The sequence below is a fragment of the Pterocles gutturalis genome, unplaced genomic scaffold, assembly GCF_000699245.1.
Source record: "Pterocles gutturalis isolate BGI_N339 unplaced genomic scaffold, ASM69924v1 scaffold378, whole genome shotgun sequence".
NCBI classification, from domain to species: Eukaryota; Metazoa; Chordata; class Aves; order Pterocliformes; family Pteroclidae; genus Pterocles; species Pterocles gutturalis.
The window spans coordinates 58,559-78,374 of record NW_010122685.1 but is presented as its reverse complement, the minus strand read 5'-3'; the positions used below and the strand labels follow the sequence as shown (position 1 = coordinate 78,374).

The 19,816-nt window shown below is 36.8% G+C and overlaps 1 protein-coding gene across 1 annotated transcript in view; it reads left to right on the top strand.

Moving 5' to 3' along the window:
- ROBO2 (roundabout, axon guidance receptor, homolog 2 (Drosophila)) overlaps positions 1-19,816 on the top strand; it is a gene marked incomplete at its 3' end in the record, with an annotated part of 131,725 nt that overhangs the window by 56,845 nt on the left and 55,064 nt on the right. Inside the window, 6 exon segments of the mRNA XM_010077578.1 lie at positions 568-773; positions 4,823-4,904; positions 6,095-6,260; positions 7,956-8,122; positions 11,849-11,970; positions 18,662-18,893. Of these exon segments, the coding sequence (XP_010075880.1) occupies positions 568-773; positions 4,823-4,904; positions 6,095-6,260; positions 7,956-8,122; positions 11,849-11,970; positions 18,662-18,893 (975 nt within the window).

Below are 19,816 nucleotides of genomic sequence, written 5' to 3'. Positions count from 1 at the left end.
AGTCATTTAGATTACTCTGATTAAGAAAATCTTTTGTATTATTGTTAGATGTTTTTGCTGATGAAAATGTGAAAGTTGAGCATGAATGGGAGATTTGGTTGGTACCCACCCTAAAATCACTGTCATGTTTCACTTTAACCTTTAGCAGATTTTCTGTTTTGAGTGCTAAATCAGGTAAGCAATTAAGCACATTTTGATGAGACATTAGACGTGTTTTAAGTGGTTTCCTAAATTAGAAGAAATAAGAGATGTACCTCAATTCTTTTGTGGATCAAGGTCTTAATTTTCATCCTGTCTTAATCAAATGGGTCTGATGACCCTTGCTAGCAGAAGCTTAGATATCTAGGTGTTACCTCACAGTGTTGAAATAAACTTCTTACAAAAATGCTTCTCAAATATACCAATTAATTGTTAACATGTATTGTGGGTCTTCCAAAAATTGTATTTTTAGCCTTTTATAGGCTAACTTAAACAAGTCTGTTGAAATTGGTACTGTGTCAAGGAAAAGGCTAGCTGCAGCAAAGGGTTGTTAAACATGTGGATGCCAACGCATGTGTCACTGTTTAGTCTTGACAGATAGGCCTCCACCCATCATCCTTCAGGGGCCCATCAATCAGACACTGGCAGTGGAAGGGACAGCTTTGCTGAAGTGCAAGGCAACCGGTGACCCCCTTCCTATCATCAGCTGGTTAAAAGAAGGATTCACCTTCCTGGGCAGAGACCCTCGGACATCCATACAGGATCAGGGGACACTTCAGATTAAAACTCTGCGGGTGAGTAGCAGTAACAAGACAAGTGCTGCCAGTGGTACATTACTAGTCTTGAGCTGTTCATGTGCACCTCCAGCAGCTCTGCTGTCTTGCTGTCTGTTGTCTTCAAAATTAACTTGTCTGTTTTACTGTGAAACTCTCACCATGTCCACATCCTATTTTATTCTTTGATTTTGGGGGAGGGGGAGAAGAGTCAAACTAGCATCAGATATTTCTATTAGAATTCCCTAAAAGTAGAATTGATATTTAAAACCCTATGTATGTTGCAGTAAAACACGTAAGTTGGGGATGGATAGATATCTAAAAGGACAGGCCTTCCTTATCTTTTCAGTTGGTCTTACCATGAAGCCACTGGCCTGTTGTCTCTATGAAAACTTAGAGCAGTTAATTTTCAACACCTGATCATACTTTTCCAAGGAGCTATTGTGCTAGCAAGTGATTCTGGAGTTCATCAGAGTTTGGTTGTGAACTTTCTCCTTCAGTGAGTCTTGGCAGTTTTGAGCTGTCTGATTTATTTCAATGTTACGCTTGCTGGAGATGTTCCATAAGGCTGTGGATGGGAGAAGACAACAAATACTGTAACATACATGCAATCATATGCAGAAGGATTTATATTCAAAACAAAATGCCTATCGTAATGTTTACATTTTGACACATGAGATAATATGATATCTTAAAAGTTCAAAGAAATCTTATAATATTGCAAATAGTATAATGTCAGATTTTGTTGTCTTGCTTGACGTTTTGATTGCATCACTAATCTTTGGACTTTTAATTTTTTCCCTGTTCAAAGATAAAAATGCATATGTTTTTGTGTGTATGTGGACAAGCATGTGTATGGAAAAATAGTAAGCTAAATGTAATTATTTCTCAAGACCTTAAGGACAGTTTCAGAAACCATTTAATTTCATCAGCAGTATTTTCTTCCATCCAAAAAACATCTCAATAAACATAGCTACCAAGGACAAGACTTTTGTTTTCCGATACCATCTCATCAGTGATTGTAGATAAATTGTGAACTTCCTTGGAACGAAATGGAATTTATTAAAAAATTTATGCTGGCTTTCCTTGAGTAAACAATTTATCCTTCCTCCCTGGGCTGAAGGCAGGTTTAGGCCACAAAGGTTAATGCATTTTTCCTGTAGAGATGGATTAAAGAGTGCGCTTGAATAGTCAAGATTCCCCAGTAGTGTTAGAAAGCAGCAATTAAAGGTGGAAGCTTAGTGATTTCAAACAAACTTTCAGGCATTGATGATGGGCTTCTGTGGAGTGTCCATGAGGCAGAAGCTCCTGGGATACCTGTCTGCATGCAGCTACGCAAACAATGAAATTGGTTCTGAATCGTGCCAGTGCATTAATCTCACTGTTAGAGGCACAAGGTTTGTAAACGCAAGGAAGAAAAATTGCTTGCAAGGGGGGAAGAAAACAATATTAGTAGTGAGTGTGGTTTTGAAAGACATGAAGCTTTTATTGATCCTTAAGTGGCTTATTCACTAGTAACCAATTGTCCTTAAAGGCTCAGAAAGGCATTTTTTATAAACCCCTTGATTTCAGTAATGTGCACTGTTTGGCTCAGACTTAAGAACAAAAAACACATACAGCCATAAAAAAACAAGTTTCTCCTATACCTTGCAATTTTAATGAATTACATATGGATTTAGATCTAGAATATTTAACTTTTCTCTCAGGTCTACCTGAGCAAGGACTAGCAACACTTCCTAAGCAAAAAATGGCCACGGAATATATCCAATTACACCTGTGTACCCAAGTTCAAAACAAGTTAGTGTTCATCCGCTACATGTCCTCAGCCTTCTCCTCCCCTCACAAATAATAATTGCTATTGCAATCATAAAAGATTTCAAGACATGGGTAAAGATGAGCCACTACTATTTAAGCTTTTGAGATCATTGTCTTCTGCTATGTAACTCTCCTTCTCTGTGTAAATCAAATTATTCAGGAGTCTGCAGCAGTCACAGTGAAGCATGGGCCACAGTCATAAACATGAACCTAGAGAGTTTTCTAATAAGTCAGTTGCCCTAGTTGCTCTGATGAAGATGACTAAAAACTCACATACGTCACTCACTCAGTACCCTTTCAGACAGATCAATACTGATGGAAAACTCCTTTCTGCTCTATAGAAGTGTACCACACCAGATTTAAACACCTGCATTAACTAGGGAAGAAAACCGTTTATTTTATTGAATAGCAAAGATTTTCCATTCACCTCCCCTGTTGTTTTTTTTTCTGTAGCACAAAAAAAAGCATAAATAATTGAATTATCAATACACTATGTCAGTATCTAATCTATCCACAGTCTGGAAGTTGGATAATTCACCATAACTTGCAAGAGGCAGCATATCTCCAGCTTGCTTTATAAGTTGAGTTTGCCTTCTGCAGGTTACTCTGTTGTGTATACCACATACTTCATTGAGTATGCCATACACCATCTGTCACAGTAATATACAAATGAAGTTGAGAACCATAGCCTTGAGAAATATTCTCCATTATCACATAATGAAGAATTATATATTTAATAAAAGCTCAGAAGAATCAAAATAGAACACTGCTTCACAATGCTATAAGGCGCTCTCCTCTGGAAAATCTGTCTCCTTTCAAGAGTCTCTCATTTCGTTAGCTGTACCTCTATATTTTGAGTCTCTGAGACATTGTCACAGGGGTTTAATTATTGCTTGTATTGCATGGAAAAAAACATTTCCTAAAATGCAAGTTATGCTCATTCAGACAATTGAATTGGAATTAATCTGTTGCTTCCTGCCCCTAAGAATGGTACACTGCAGTCCCAGTGTATTTGAAGAAAATACCAACAAAATTAAAACATGACAAAGTTAAAAATCAATTAGATTACGTATCAACAAATAATCTAAAGAGCATCTCACTTATTCACCTTGACATTCTTCTTGAAGAGTGAGGTATAAGCACATTTGCTATAGTGCCAATCTGCATTTAGCGGAAAACCCATTACAATTCCTTAAAGTCCAATAAAGCTTCTTGGATGCAGTCCTATTTCCGTCAAGTCATCTGATGGTGAATATAATTCTTCTCCTTTATCACTAGAGTCAGCACTCTCCCTGTTCTGCTTCCATCTCCAGATTACCGTGCTTTATACATAGTGGTAGGAGGTCTCCTCTTTATATTGTGTGCTTTGTAAAGTTACTGTTTTCCATCCATCTCTGCAGTCTTTACTAGTTCCTGTCTCAGAAATGTTTACTTTAAATTTAAGTAAGCAATAGCAAAACACTTGGCAAATTTTCCAGTAGAACAATTTATACAGCAATGAGATTAAAATTGACATCATAATCCAAAACAGTTTCCCCAAATAACTTTGAAATACATGAACTGACAAGAGAATCACAATAGTTTTATACAAATGCATATTTTTTTTCTGCTATCAAAGTGCCTTGCAAGCCTGAAATAAAATCCCATGTGAAACAAAAGAAAGGTAAGCGTGGTGTAGGATCTGATTTAATTTTACCATTTGAAAATTGATTGGAGGACTGTCTGTGTAGAGAGAACCACTGTTAAGTCTCAGCAACAGCATTTGTATGTGTGGTGGCCTGTACAGAAGTGACTTCATCTGTAATAAGAGTCTGAGATGATGTAACAGTCTTCCTGGCACAGGAAACTGTATCTCTGGGTCATCATGGGATAATGAATAGTGAGATTTTATCCTCTAAGAAGTTAATTGTTGTTATGTTGTTACCTGATTTCACCTGCATTTGTTGTAACCAATAGAAAGATTGACACTGTCTAAAACATCCATTCTGTAGCACTTACATGCTGTACTGGTACCATTAACAACATGAAAATTAGAATTAGAAAAATATTAGAAGCAAGTATTCTTATTATAGTTCTTTAAAAGTAAGCCACCATTATATGATTGTTTTAAAATATCCAGTGACCTCTAGTCTGGTGTAAAATTTAGGTTAAATCCTTCTTATCAAGAAATATTTAGAAAAAGAAAGTTAGAGTAAACTCAGTCAGCTTATTCTAAAAGGTTGTTAAAACTGCCCTTAACTGTTTTTCATGTCTAGCTGTCTGATACTGGGACTTACACTTGCGTTGCTACAAGTTCCAGTGGGGAAACATCTTGGAGTGCTGTGCTGGAGGTGACAGGTAAGTGATGTCCAGGGTCTGTTTTTCAGTTGGCACAAAATGGAATTGTAGACTATATTAGAGCAGCCTGAGTTGAAGAAGCCATTCTAGAAATTCTGGGATTGAGATGGAGAAGTTTCAGGTGGGAAGGCTGGTGTGGCGGGTTAACCTTGGCTGGATGCCAGGTGCCCACCAGCCCCCTCTGTCACTCCCCCTTCAGCAAAATAAAGGGGAAGAATAAGATGAAAAACTCGTGGGTCAAGATAAAAAGCAGTTTAATTAAAGCAAAGGCCAAGGCCAGGCACAGAAACAAAAGGGAAACAAAGATGTTATTCTCTACTTCCCCTCAGTAAGCCATGTCCCCCCACTTCCCGGGAAAGCAAAGCTTCAGTGTGTGCAGCTCTTCCTGGAGACAAACACAGTAACCAATGCCCCCCTCTTCCTCCTTGCCCTTGGCTATTCTGGCTGAGCTGAGGTCACATGGTCTGGAACAGCCAATCCGGGACAGCTGTCCCGGCTCCGCCCCCTCCCAAGCTGTGTTACACACCCCCTGCTGGCTGCCAGGGTCACACTCAGCACTGGGAGGGCTGCTGGGGGGATACTGACTCCAGCTCAGCCTGACCTGATACAGCTGGGTTCCTTCCTGTGCCTTCCATTTCATAGCTATTGTCTTTAAATGCCCATTTACATTGGGAGAATTTATATTTGTCTCCAGTAACAGCAGTATGCTATAACTCTCCTAAACAAGTGTATTAATAAACTATCAATTCGTCCAGTAATTAGCTTAGGCAAGAAAACTTCTATGCCTGCACAGAGGCCTATCAAAGTCCAACGTGCTGTATGTGAGTACTGGAGTTGATCTGCATAGAGTAACTTTCTTAGTCTTCTAGAAACTGAGGTTTTGGTATTCTATGTAAATTTCAAGAAAGCTGGGCTTTTTTGTTGTTATTTCTTTTCTTTTTATGTGTTTGTATACAGCCTTTTGAGTTTTGTGAGGTTTTTTTTTTTTCAGTGCGCAGCTGAAGAATGATAGCTCTTCATCCAAAAATATAAATGGTAATGCAGGTGCTGATTTAGATCTTTACAGATTAAGAACATTGGTTATGCTGATTTTGCAGATGCTTGGCATGTTTTTCCTTTTAATTTTCTACTTTGATCAAATTTATACAATCAAGCATAAAAAGTAGTTGTTTTGTATTTGCCCCTCACAGAATCCGGTGGAGCAACAGTCAGCAAAAATTATGATATAAATGACCTCCCTGGGCCACCATCCAAACCTCAGGTCACTGATGTTACTAAGAACAGTGTCACCCTGTCCTGGCAACCAGGGACCCCTGGAAGCCTACCAGCTAGTGCATATATCATTGAGGCTTTTAGGTATGTGTATTATTCCACTTTCAATCTCTTTCCTTTCTCATTTTGCTCAAACCCTGGTATCAGCTGTTCTCCTTGTATTGTGGTGTACTTTTGGACTCTATGTGTATCAATAGAAGTTAATTAAAAGACTCAACTCCTATGGCAGGCATTGATTTTTCTTTTTTAAATTGATTTCTTTTTAATTTATCAATTTTTTCTAAGTGATTAATTAGAGGAGCATCTAACTGTTTCTTCATGTCAACAGGAATATAACAGGACAATGCAGTCATTATTTGTTACTTTCCCGTAGCACTGATGAGCAGTGAGAGTCTCCTGTGTGAATGCTGCAGGTCAAATCATTTGGGCCAATGTTATCTTGACTATCATAGTACAAATGATCTGAAAATAAATGGATAATCCTGAAGCCTCTCTGCATGCTTTAATTCTTGTTCTTGTTAAAGCAGCACCTAAGAGTCAAAGCACTTTAAGTTTCTATTTTTTACTGGTTTAGATAGATTAAAACTTTTAACTGAAAAAGCTAGTGTTGATAATTTAGGATTTCATCTTTGCAGCCTGAGGCTGAAGATAATCCAGCTGCTCCCTTCCACACAGCAGCAATGAATATGTGGTACGAAAGAACTCCTGGGCTCCAGTTCAGCAAGTTTGTTTAAGCATGGGCCATACCTCTCACATGTATCAGTAATGTATTCTTCTGCTTAAAAATGTGCACATTGTTAAAAAAATCCTTAATCAAGATGTTCAACAAATGACAAATAATTTAGTTCATCTTTTAATTATAAATCATGCAAGAATTTGTCAAAATCATATGCGTGCAAATTTAAGAAGTTATAGCCATAATGCTTCATCCTGCTATATTAATATGCAAAGAACATTACTGTATATGTAGGTTGTTGATTTTGTTCTGGAACTTGTCCTTTATGGATTACATGAATGAAACAATTGAAACAACATGAAACTTGTAGCTTTCTTTTTTTTTTTTTTCCTTTTAATGTATTAAAGAATTTTTTAATCAATGCTATAAAGACAGCACTATAAAATAAAATTTTCTCCTTAGACTTTCATGATATTTCACCCTAGATAAGCTTTAATGGCATGCCATCAATAACTTTAACAAAAGCCAGACATTTTCATTAAAAGCTGTTTTAACAATCACACCTGAAATCTCTTCATACAGTGGATCGTAATCTAATTATAATAATGTCCAATGGAAAATCTAGTGACAGGTAAAAAATATTCATTTACAAGCATGTTTTCAGAAAGGCTTTTTGTAACTTTTAGTATGAATTTAGTTCAAGGAGAATACTTTTCTTTCAATTACAATTTATTGATGTAATTTACTTAGCAGTGTAGAAAAGTATTTTTCTACAGGATTTTATTTTCTAAGGTTTATGTTCAAGAGTGTCCCATTTATCACTGAAATTTACTTTACAGCTTTCCACACTTTCCTTTTGAAGGTATTTATTTTAGAGAGATAGTAAAAGCTTTTGCCTGCGTCGAAGGAGAAATACTTTTGACAGCTATGTTCTTTTTTATCCCACCTTGATGAGTTAACTGAAACAAATATTTCTATTTTTACCCTGTTTTACTACTTTTTGCTGTACTTAGACTTGATATAGGGTTACAAAAGTAGGTTCTTTTACTTCTTTATTTTTCTCTTGCATTAGTCTATAATCTTCAACCCTCTTCTCATTGCAGTCAATCTGTGAGCAACAGTTGGCAAACGGTGGCTAACCATGTGAAGACCACTCTCTACAGTGTGAGAGGACTGCGCCCCAATACAATCTACCTGTTCATGGTGAGAGCTATCAATTCACAAGGTCTGAGTGATCCCAGCCCTATGTCAGATCCTGTCCGAACACAAGGTAATAGTATTTATTAAGGCTTATGTGCTTGAGGTAAAATAGAAAGAAAGAGCTGAGATTTGACCAATAGGTCAGTCTGGCCTTTTGGCTTTAGCAATCTGACAGAAGGAATCATGAATCGGGCTTAACCAATAAAGATAAAAAAATAGTCCAATGTTTGCTGTGTCAATATGGAGTTTAGGGGGGATAGGTTAGGTCTTTAATTCTTTGTACGTTGTAGACATTTTGATTTGCATTTCATTTAAACCTGGTGTGCTCCTTGATGCCTGGTTTCTATTGAAAATAATCTGAGTTACCTAAGCTTTTCTGAAAAGTGCTCTGAATGCTATGGTCTCCTCGGTATCTTTTCTCTCTGTGTCCTTCCTTCCTTCTCCATTATTATAATAGGGGTATACTATAACAACAAGTGCTTGTGACAGACACCGTGTTTAGTGTTAGCTTTAATCAAAATAATTGCACAAAAAATCTGTGGTGGATTGGTTAATCTGGTACAACGTTTAGACAGAGAATTAATGTAAATTAAGGCATCTGCCTGCTAAGAAATAATTTTTTGAAGTTATTCTGAAAAAAGCATGAGTCTTCTATTTATAAACCTGGATTTCTGAATTCTTGATATTAATCCACTGCATAAACCAAGAGGGAAGGCTGAAGTGAAATCCCTTATTTGTAGGGCAGTGATATGATTGATAGCTGTGATCCTCCATTGCTATTGAATTGATGATTGAATTCTGTTCACATTACAGCAAGCTCTAACTGTGTATAACTGCCACAAAAAAAATTATTTTCATAGCATGGATTTTTTTGGCTTTGAGAACACATTACTTGAATACTTCATTCAAGAATGTAGCTCTTTGTTAAACAGGTTGCAATACAGGAATTAATACTTTTCTGGAATCATAATTTTTTCGAGTCCAAAGTAATGGCTCCTCTCACAGTTAATTTAGAATGAGATCCTCTGTCTCTGTTTATGGTAGTTACAAAAGTGGGCGTAGAGAGTGCATTCTGTGCCATCCTCCAGCATGTGTAAGTGATTTGGGTCCTTTGCTGATCATAGATAGAAAGAGAAAAATAGGAGTAAGGTGCTATTTCTTTATCACATAACCATCTCATCCCAGTCTATTCCTAAATAAATCTGTCCTTAGTAATTGTCCCCTCAAAACAGTAATGATTGTTGTAAAAAGAGAAACAGAGTTGCTTTCTGAAATGATGGATTGAGTTGAGCAGGGATTTCATGGCGTGACTATCCATGGAGTATCACAAGTTTCCTTCTATTTCGTACTCTCCCATTATTATAGGGTGACTCATACTTTTCATTGCACCAGCCTTTTAGTCTGCATAACTTATCACCTAGTTAAAAAAACAACTTTGTTTAGCATTTGAGTGTCAAATATAGACTCTTTATCTGACATACTGACAAGCAATTTGATTTCAGTAAAAACATGTCTTTTAATTAGCTACAGCATGTGTTGCAGCTTCCGTTTCCAGAAGCTGTTTAGCAGTCAAGCACACTGAGACATGTACAGGATTTATAGCTTCTTTGCAAGCCTGCAGTTTAATAGAATTAAATCATAAAATCAATTGAAAATTAACATAATGTTTTGATGTGGTTTCTAATTATGCCTGAATTCAATTCAGGCTCACAGAAGAAGCTGACACACAGTAGAAAGCCTATTCACAGTGGCCATGGAGGAAGAAAAAAGCAGCTATAACAGTGCTATATAATATTAATGTGCAACAGGTGACTGTGGTAGCTTTAATAGGTGAGCATTTAGTTTCCTGGTATTAAGTATAGCAAATACAAGTAATGAGATTTTATGCATATTTCCACCAGTCGACTACAAGTAAACCGTCAGGCACTTTCAAAAGGTTTACCTTATATGACTTACATCAAATAAGGACAGAGAAATCAGTAATTACTCTAAGGAAGGAGTTAATTTCTTGTTTGGATTATTAACAGACCAAATGATATATTAAAAATACTTTAAAGAGACTATATATAGTCCTATCCCTGGAATTTAAATTACTAGCAACTACTAGTAATTTCACTGGAAGCTGTTGAAAGAGAGGTTAGAGAAAAAATATAACCAATTTAATTTTAGAGGCCTCTTAATTGTGATCAGAGTATAGCTTCTTGAGCCAGTTTTGCTTGAGTCATGATTTTACTATTCCAGTACTTGACAATATCCTGATAGATAGATGAACTGCTTTTCCACCAGAAGTCTCCTAATAATGTGAAAATGACATTACAAGACATTACAGTGTGAGCACGACATATGCATGTGTTTCCAAGTGTACATACCAGAAAACAGAATTCCACATGTACATCTCAATATTAATTTCTTACTGCTATTAGCCCATGTTATTCCCTTACTTCTGGACATATGTCCCATTAAAGTGATGAAATGCAGTTCATACACACTATGTAGAAATGTCTTTTCTCCTGATGGAATACAGGTACTTTGTTGCTTGTATACCACAGGATAACTTAACCTAAAATATAGGCATGGGTAGCTCTAGGTATTTTGTACCAAGTGTCATAGCTTTTTGTGGATAGCAGCATAAATTATCATCCTGTAAACCATCTGAGCTGCTGTCTTACAGTTTTATTATATCTCTCTGTTTCTTGGTCACTTTGAATAAGCATAGTTTGCTAGATAAGCTCCTTCACTGACATCCATATTTGGATTATATTCCCTTTGGAGATCCATGGAGCCATTTTCATTTGAATATCAGTAGAAGCCTGTGGCAATGTTGTTTATTGGTGGCTCAGAACCACAACTATCCAGAATTATGAAGCTGAAATATTGATGATCAAAACCTACTTTATTTCAAAATCTGGAGGCATGTGATTCAAACTCAGATGTTATATTTAAATGTTTAATTTTTAAGAGCACTATTATTTCTTCTTAATAATATTTAGAAGATAAAAAGAAGTCACATGTTGTGTACTCCCGTATCTAAGACCGTCAGAGGAGGAAAAAAACCCTTTTATATATGTGTTCTCTTCACAAGGACGTACGTTGATGCAAAAAGAGGGAAAGTGTCTCTGCCTAGTGAATCTCATGAGAAACCCAAGCAAAATTCACAGATGCCTAGACAGGTGTCCCTAGTTTCGTCTGGGACAGAGTTAACTTTCTTCATAGTAGCTAGTGAGAGGCTGTTTTGGATTTGTGATGAGAAGAAGGCTGATAACATACTGATGTTTATAGTTGCTGCCAGGACAGTCAAGGACTTTTTGGTTTCTCTGCTGTACCAGTGTCTGCAGGTGCAGCAGAAGCTGTGAGGGGGCACAGCCCCAATTACTAGCCTAGGATTTGATCTTAGGTTGAAAAAAAAAAAAACCTGTTCATTTTCTTCAAGTATACTAACTAATTTGGTTTGAGACATCTGGGCAACATTATTATTACCTGAGTATTTTGGAAGTGGTGAATATTGCGTCTCTATCATCACTTACCAGATCTGAGAAAACTTTGGCATCAAGTCTGAATACTTATTTGAACATCTTTATTTTTCATTATTTCATAAGCAGCTAAAGGCAAATGGTTTGTTTGCATTACTTTATATGCTTTGGAGTTCCTATTTAAACCTTTGTACTGTACTGTTTTAAAAAAAGTACTATAAAGGGTGTTTAGATCAGGTTGTTAAGGTATTTGGTAGTTCTTATTGAGGCCGTATATAACTCTTCTCATTAACATAATGCTTTCATGCGTGTGCCCGACCTGGCAGATATCAGCCCACCAGCACAAGGTGTGGATCACAGGCAAGTCCAGAAAGAACTGGGAGACGTCATTGTACGACTGCATAATCCTGTTGTGCTGACACCCACAACAGTTCAAGTCACCTGGACGGTAAGGCTTCTATTATTATTACCTTAACAGTACTGTAATTTTGCCTATTTATCCTTGCAGCTTTTTACTACTCTGAAAAGCTCCAGTCTTGACCCCAATGTGAGTGCTCTGATAAACTAACATGATACAGGCATATATATGTGGTAATGAAATGGTCTTTTTATTTTCTCTTTCAAGTCAGGCAGGTTCAAAGTCTTCAGTGTTCAGCTCAAAGTGAGCTAGCTGTCTGACTAGGAAAATATTATAAAAATGAATGTGCTTAACACTATAATCTAAAGGATAATTGATCTGTGGACTCATTGCTGTGCATGTCAAAAAGTAATCAAAGTTAAATATCAACATGAAATTGCTGTGTGAAAAAGCACTTTCCACTTTAAGGCATAGGGATGTCTGACAATACCCTATTATTTGGTGACCCCAAAAAAAAGCAAAAATAGCTTTCTTATAGGGCACTCGTAGTGAAGTCAGAAGCACGTGGTGCTGATGCTTGATCCACTGTGTAGCATCTGGTTTTCTAGCATAAGCCTTACCCACAATCAGTGGATATCCTTTCATTATAGAAGACCAGAAGCTTTTTGGCAGTACTTAACAACATTTCTATTTGAAGGGTCAAACTACCGGGTAGAATTTCTAATATAGTGTTTGGCTTTCAAAATGCTATGTTTTCCTTCCTGAGGTTTGAAGGAAGGGATTTGTAATTGTAGAATGAGAGTTCCCAGGGCACTGCACACCAGAAAAGAGTGCTTTGCTCTTGGAGGATCTGCCACAGAGGAAGGAGAGACACGGGTGGAAGAGTGAGAGAAATAAATAGTACTGCACTGCACATCACTGAGACGCTTACATTATATAGAATGAATTCTGCTAAAGGGGTATTCACAAGACTCAGGGATTTTCTTCTTCATGTAATATTGCTAAGAGGTTAATGTGTGCAGGGGATTATACAACAGGACATAAGGTGCACAGTGATAGATTGCGTATTATAAGGATTACTGTTTTTTTGCACAACTCAGCCATATTTATGGGGCCTTATGCACCATCCTTGTTCTGACAGATTTCAACAGTCGGGGGTGGGGGGCAGATGAGGATAAATAGAGAAATCTGCAAATTTGTCTTTCTTAGAAGATTATTTAGAAAATGTGTCCTTGCATTTTGCCATTGATGTCAACGCACAGCTTGCCTTTCTAAAAATACTGTCTGTTTCAGCTATGTAGCTCCAGGACAAGCTGACTAACTTTTGCAGCAAACCCTTTTGCCCAAGCAGACATTTGCCCAAGCAGATGGGTCAGTAGTTTAGAAACTTTGGATGTTAGCAGCCAGTAATTGTAAACCTGGATCATATCCATGCGGTGCTCCTTCAAGTCCTTTCTTAGGTGTGACAGCTGTCAGAAATAGAGTTTCATGGACTTGCCCTTGCTTTAGCATATACTACAAAAGGAAGCCTCAATATAAACAGAGTTCAGTTTTATGCAATGTAACCAATATCATTATATTATAATTATATGTATGCGTGTTTTAATGTTTGTGCATATATACATATGTGGGTGTATATATAAGTGTGTGTGTCTCTCTCTCTCTAAAAGACACTCTTAGTGCCTCTACCGAGCAAGTAGTGAGTGAAGAAAACATGGTAAGGTAAAGGTAAATTGTTAGGGATGCTATGGATATCAGCTTATTAGGAAGATCCCTCAAAGCAGTGACCCTGTGCCGCCTGACAAGCATACAAGCCTCTGTAGAGACATTTCGGAATTGCCCAAGGGAAGAAAGACACAAAAAAGGATCTGTGGAACAGCTAATTAGAAACTTTCCAGCAACCAGAACAAAACCAATTAATTAATCATAGTCTCTAAGAAAAAATAAAAAAAAAGACTGTATCCAGAGAATAAAGTCTACACTATTAATATAAAATGGTTATATAGCGTAGCTACCTTACAAAAGGACAGAAGTGGCATGAGAGTCATAACACTCTTTATGTTGACTTTCTGCAATTCAAAGAGTGAATGCCAAGGAATGTCCTTGATTTCTGAATTCTGGCATCCTGACTTCTAGCAAATTAACACCAATTTTTCCCTTCTTTCTGGGATTGTCTTGTTTTTACTTTTTTTTTTTTTTTCAAATTAGAGTTTAAAATTTCAAGAATAGTTATCTGCTACTGTGTTGCAATTTTAAAATATACACATACATATAGACACATTTTGTCTGTTTTAAAAGAAGGTCAAGCTTACAAAGTTAGTGTTTAAAAAAGAAGAGGAATGTCAGAAGTTAGATTTTCACTGTCACTTAAATTTATTCCTCTTGTGCATAAGTATTAAAGTGTAACTGTAATTATATAGTCACATACAGGATCTCTTCTTCATGGAGCTGTTAATTCTTTTTGTCTTCTTTATTCACTGTGTGGTGCCAGGTCTTATTAAATTCATACCACTGAAACTTTGCATTGAATAAAAGATTATTAGTTTGTCTCACATGCTTGCTTATCTGTCATGCTCTCAAGCGTAACGTTTGTATGCTTCACAAATAGTACTGAATTTAACATCACAGTGATAAAAATGTGTCATTATCCTAACTTTGCACATAGAGAGGTGAGGTGCAGAGATATTTATTGCTGATGAGACTTATGGAGTCAGATATGCCCACTGCTATCAAAGGGCTCATTTTAAACCTTGGGCCTGATTTATTTTTACTTTTATCAAAATGTTTTACATTACAACAGCATATGGTGTACTCCAAGCACTTTTTTTTGTCTGACCTTAGCTATATTTCAGCACTTCTAGCCTCACAGGGCATTAAGCTGAGTTTCATTAGTGGCTAAATGTGAAAAGTTTCCTAACACTATGAAGAAGCCCTGTGGCGCAAGCAGGAATAAGTTCTTCAGTATGGCAAAAGAATTGTTGCTTAGAAATCTTGGCTCCCTTCTAGGAGGCTACCAAGCAGAAGGATAATTTATTTACCTCTGTCTTTTAATTTGGCACTCATTTTAAATGAATGTACTTACTAGAATCTTCAAGAGTTAAAGAGTCTTCCTTTAGAGAGTCTTCCAGTGTATTGTCACCTTTCGTCTTGTTCCTGTAGGACAGATAAATGCTAGTGCTGTTTGAGTTTCCAGAGGTTACTGTGAGCCTGTACTAGTGAGTTCAGCACAGTGTGCAAGGTATTCTGCCAAAATGGAGGATTGCTGTGGGTATTGATGTGGGAGAAGAGTAATAGGATATTTTGGGGTAGAAATTTATGTACTACAGAGTATATTACAAAATGTCTTTAAGGTGCAGATTAGCAGGTTTGTCTGAAAGAAGTTTATATTTGCAGCATAAGCTGCATTATGAGTTTCTTGCCATTTTTAACAACCTAATAGCCTAACCAAATGATCCAATAGCTATTGAACCTGTCTCCCGTTCAGCTGCAGTAATGTGCAGATTTGAACATGCAGGGAAAAAGAGTTTCTTGTTCTGCAGAAGTGGCGAGCTGTTGTCAGTTTTGTAGATACCTCCTGCACTACATATTCATCTTAAAAGAGGTTGAGAAAAAGCATGCAGGACCAATTATGCTTGTAGGTCACCTTAAAGCACTAGGTCAATGCTGAGGAGAACCTACACAGTAATTGCTCTCTTCTCTCTTTTAAAAAAGAGCATTTGCATTTTCTGCCATCTGTCTTTTGAGGGAGAAAGTGTAGCTTTAGATCAGCAGCTGTTGCAGCTCTTTTGACTGGATGTCACTCCTGCTTGTGCAAATTCAAGAGTAGTTGGAGTGTCACAGGAAGACTAGAAATATCCTCTGATCCCAGCACAGAGAGTTCCTGCAGGCTCTGTAATAATGCTAAGTACTTTGTATGACAAAGTGGCAACCATCTACACCAAAAAAAAAAAAAAAAAAAAAAGGAAAGGAGATTAGCTGGAAATTATTCCATTCTTTCATCAAATGATGGTGCATGTTTCTGCAACTCCGCCTCTGTGTGAATGTGTATCAAACCTATGGAGATGTTTGATAATTAGCATAGCTGAATGCAGTTCTTTAATGCTAAGCATATTTTTAATGGACTGCTGTTGGCATAACACATAATTACCATATAAGAAATGGAGGAAATTATGAAGCCACAGGCTTTGTATTATATATAAGACTGTGTGTGCATGTATATATACATATACATGTACACACATATGTGTGTGTGTATGTAGCCGTGAAATATACCTGTCCTATACCTCACAAATATCTCTAGTTAATCCATGTAATTATCCAAGAGTAATTTTTCACTAATCAGAAAACTCCAAACAAAACAAAAAAATCCACCTTTCACTCTCTGTATAGTTTACCAACATTTTACCTTATGAAAGGCCCTGTTCATTCAGACTAGCTTTAAGCGGGCATGACAGAAAGCTTCGTATCCTCTCCTCAATGTTGAATACAACTGGACGTTTATAGAAAACATTAAAAATACATAGTATTTTCTTTCATAAGTACCCTCCCAGATCCTGAACAATGGAATCACTGTCAATAACCCAAAATTCAGGCAGATCACTTAGCCCTGTTGTAATCAAACTTATAATTGAAAGCTCTGGGAAACTTGTGTGAGCCCCGAATCAAGCTAGTTTATGGCACCCATACACATGACGACCTTGTTGTACTACTGCGTTCTGTTTTCATATTCCTTGTGTTGTTTGTTCTTGGGTAGGAACTTAGACGTCTAGGAGGAAAACAGGTGTATGAGTAATTTCCATATTACCTATATGTAAGTAGATACGAAAGTGTGATAGACTCAAAATGAGTATACTATGGGTATACTATAGGGATCCAGTTCTTCTCAGTGAGTTGGTGGGTGCAATTGGGTTTGTACCATGCCATGCAAAGCAGTTACTATACTGTTTTGTAGCAGCACAGTAATTACAGTTCAGCTTAGTCAATTCAGAGTTTTCAGATGTTCTCCACTAGGCAGCACTCAGTAGAGCTTGACAGCACAGCAAAGACAAAATGGAAAGTTATAACAAAGTTATGCTGTCTTTCAGCGTAGCTTGTAACTCTGAAGTTAGACAGGAATCAAACTCAGCATTTGATTATTAAACATCATAGCCTTATACTGCAATTTAGGTTGAGAATCTGTATTACAAAGTGCATGAAAGTGTTATTCTTGCTGAATTTTGTAGTAAACATGACATTCATAAAGTCTTTATGTCTGTAAAACATTTAATTAATGAAAGTCAAACACGGATAAAAACAATTTACTCTGATTTACAGACTCCCTTCATCTGGAAACAGCTGCTTAATGTTCTTCTTAAAAACACAGCTTGATTCTTTCAGTATTAACAAGCTATTATTCTGAGTTATATCCCTCTTTCAGTGCATAAATTCACTTAAAGTGAATGTAGAGAAGTTTATAAAATGCAAGCTTAATGTTGTTGTAACATATGTTGCAAGGTTTTTAACAGTGACAGTTTTGATGAAAGACATTTCTGCTTTGCTCTCATAAAGCTTTCTTCTTGTTTGCCCTGCTTGCCTTAAGAATCTATGTCACCTCTGAATGCCTCAATAAACTGTAACAAGATTATAGGAGAAGCCTTATAGACCGTGGTTTGTATTTTCAGCCTTAAATTCATTTATTCTTTAGAGAAGTCAAACAAATGTATCTCTAATGCTGAAATATTTTTGAGCTACCAAATTGTCAGGAACAGAAAAGAAATCCTACTTGTTGAATCTTAGTTATAACTAAGAAATTTACTAAACAGCTAGTCTTGTTACTTGTGCTGTACTTTTCTTGGCTCTTTATTTTATGGCTACAGAAGCAGCTGGGTTTGGTTTGGTTTTATCCGTCAAATTATTTTGACTGTTTTTTTTTCATGCAAAATTCATGAAAACATCATAATAGCTTGAATCATAGTTTTGTGCTGTTTTTCCCCAAGAGAAAAAGTGCATGCAACCTCTCCAAGATAAAACACATTTTAAGTTTTTCCTTCAAATAACATTCCTATTTATAGCTATGATAGGTTAGAATTCTTAAACTTCTATCTGTGGTCCAATCTTTACTTGTGCTTGCCTAGTAACAGTTAAGATATAAACCAAAACCAACATTCCGTCTCCATCTTATGGCCTGAGAGCATCAGAACCCTGGGATGCAAAGAAGCTGCTTAGACTGTGAATGCAAGAAACAGCACATGTCCTTGGAAGTTTTTTTCTCTACATCTGTCTTATGTTTATTTTATTTTCCTGAGCATCTCATGAAAAGATGAGCTGTGAGCCAAGTAACAGACTAACTGAAAGCATGTAGGGTATCTTCAAAGACTTGTCCTTCTCTGAAAAGGATTTGTTTTTCTTTTCTTCTCAAGTTTCAGCACATCGGTAGCCAAGATGTGTTTAATAAGTTTACATGCAGTAAGCATTATGCCAAAGTTATCTTTGCGTGATATGTTGCAGGAGTGGGGCCTTGTTTTATGATTTAAGGTGGTATTTGTCATGATATATAGAGCTGGAGAAAGTAAAACAGAAAGAAATGTTCTATTACAAGTAATGTGAGAAAAATGTTCTTTATAGACAAGCAGCAGCGACTTACAAGAAGGCAGTTTAATTTTTAAATTCAGCAGCTTAAACAACTGTTAATTTTCTCTTTTTCATGAGGACAAAAGTATTCTTGGCAAATGCTTTGGGTTTTTCTTATACAGTTTTGTTACTTAAATATGATTATTGACATATTATTTAATGCCATTTCTAGGTTGACCGCCAGTCCCAGTTTATTCAGGGCTACAGAGTAATGTATCGCCAAACGTCTGGCCTACCTTCTCCAGCTGTGTGGCAGAATTTGGAGGTCAAGGTCCCAACTGAGCGCAGTGCTGTCCTTGTCAGCTTGAAAAAGGGGGTCACTTATGAAATTAAAGTTCGCCCTTATTTCAATGAATTCCAAGGAATGGACAGTGAATCAAAGTCTGCTCGTACCACAGAGGAAGGTTAGTAAAATGGTCAGAAGAGCAATTGGGTTCCACACCTAGCACTGCTGGTGAAGTCAAGAGTGACCACTTTGATTATAGTGTGGATGCATATGTTCAGCTTTGTTTCTTCCACATGGTTTCTGTTTGTTAGACATAGGATTGTCATTAGAATTCAACATAATATTCAGTTTTGTGCTCTAAGTATTCCAACAGAAAGCCTGGGTCAATCCTGTGTTCTTCTGATTGATATGGCCTTCTAATGTACAGGTGGCTTTGGGTCTTCCAAAAAGTGTGCACTGCAACCTTTCTTTTATAACCAGTGTTCCTGCAATAGAAGACTTTAGTCTGCACTTCAAAAATGAAACTAAAAAATTAAACCTTTTACAGATTAATGTTTGATATTAAGCACATCTGTCTGAATGGGTAACAATGTAGATAAACAGTTTGGCTGGGAAATGGGAACTAGTGAAGGACAGATATTTAGTCTGAGGGAACTCCAGTCTCAAGGGCATGTCACTTTATTGTTTCTGTTAGCACACTGTTTGTGAAACGGCCCTATTTAGTCCTTCAGAGGATTCCCTAGTACCTTTGAAGCCTCTCTGAAAAATGCAAGATGCAAAGTAAACAGTTTACACTACTGAAATACAGGAGCATGGTATACAGTTTTGCTAAAACATATGCACTTCAAGACTACTTTTTACTGAAAAATAAAGGGAGTGAGGTGAGATATAAGTAATTTTTATCTTTCTCTTAGAAATGTACAAGAAACCTATCTTTCTACCTATCCAATGCAACCTTTGCCTGGAGAATCTCTCTTGTAAAAGCAGGACGATAACACATCAATTAGGGTTCATCTTCCTTCTGTTTCATTGATTTCTTTCAAAGCAAGGGAAGGAAATACTGGTGAAGTTTCAAAACGCTCATATAGTTTCAGTACAGGT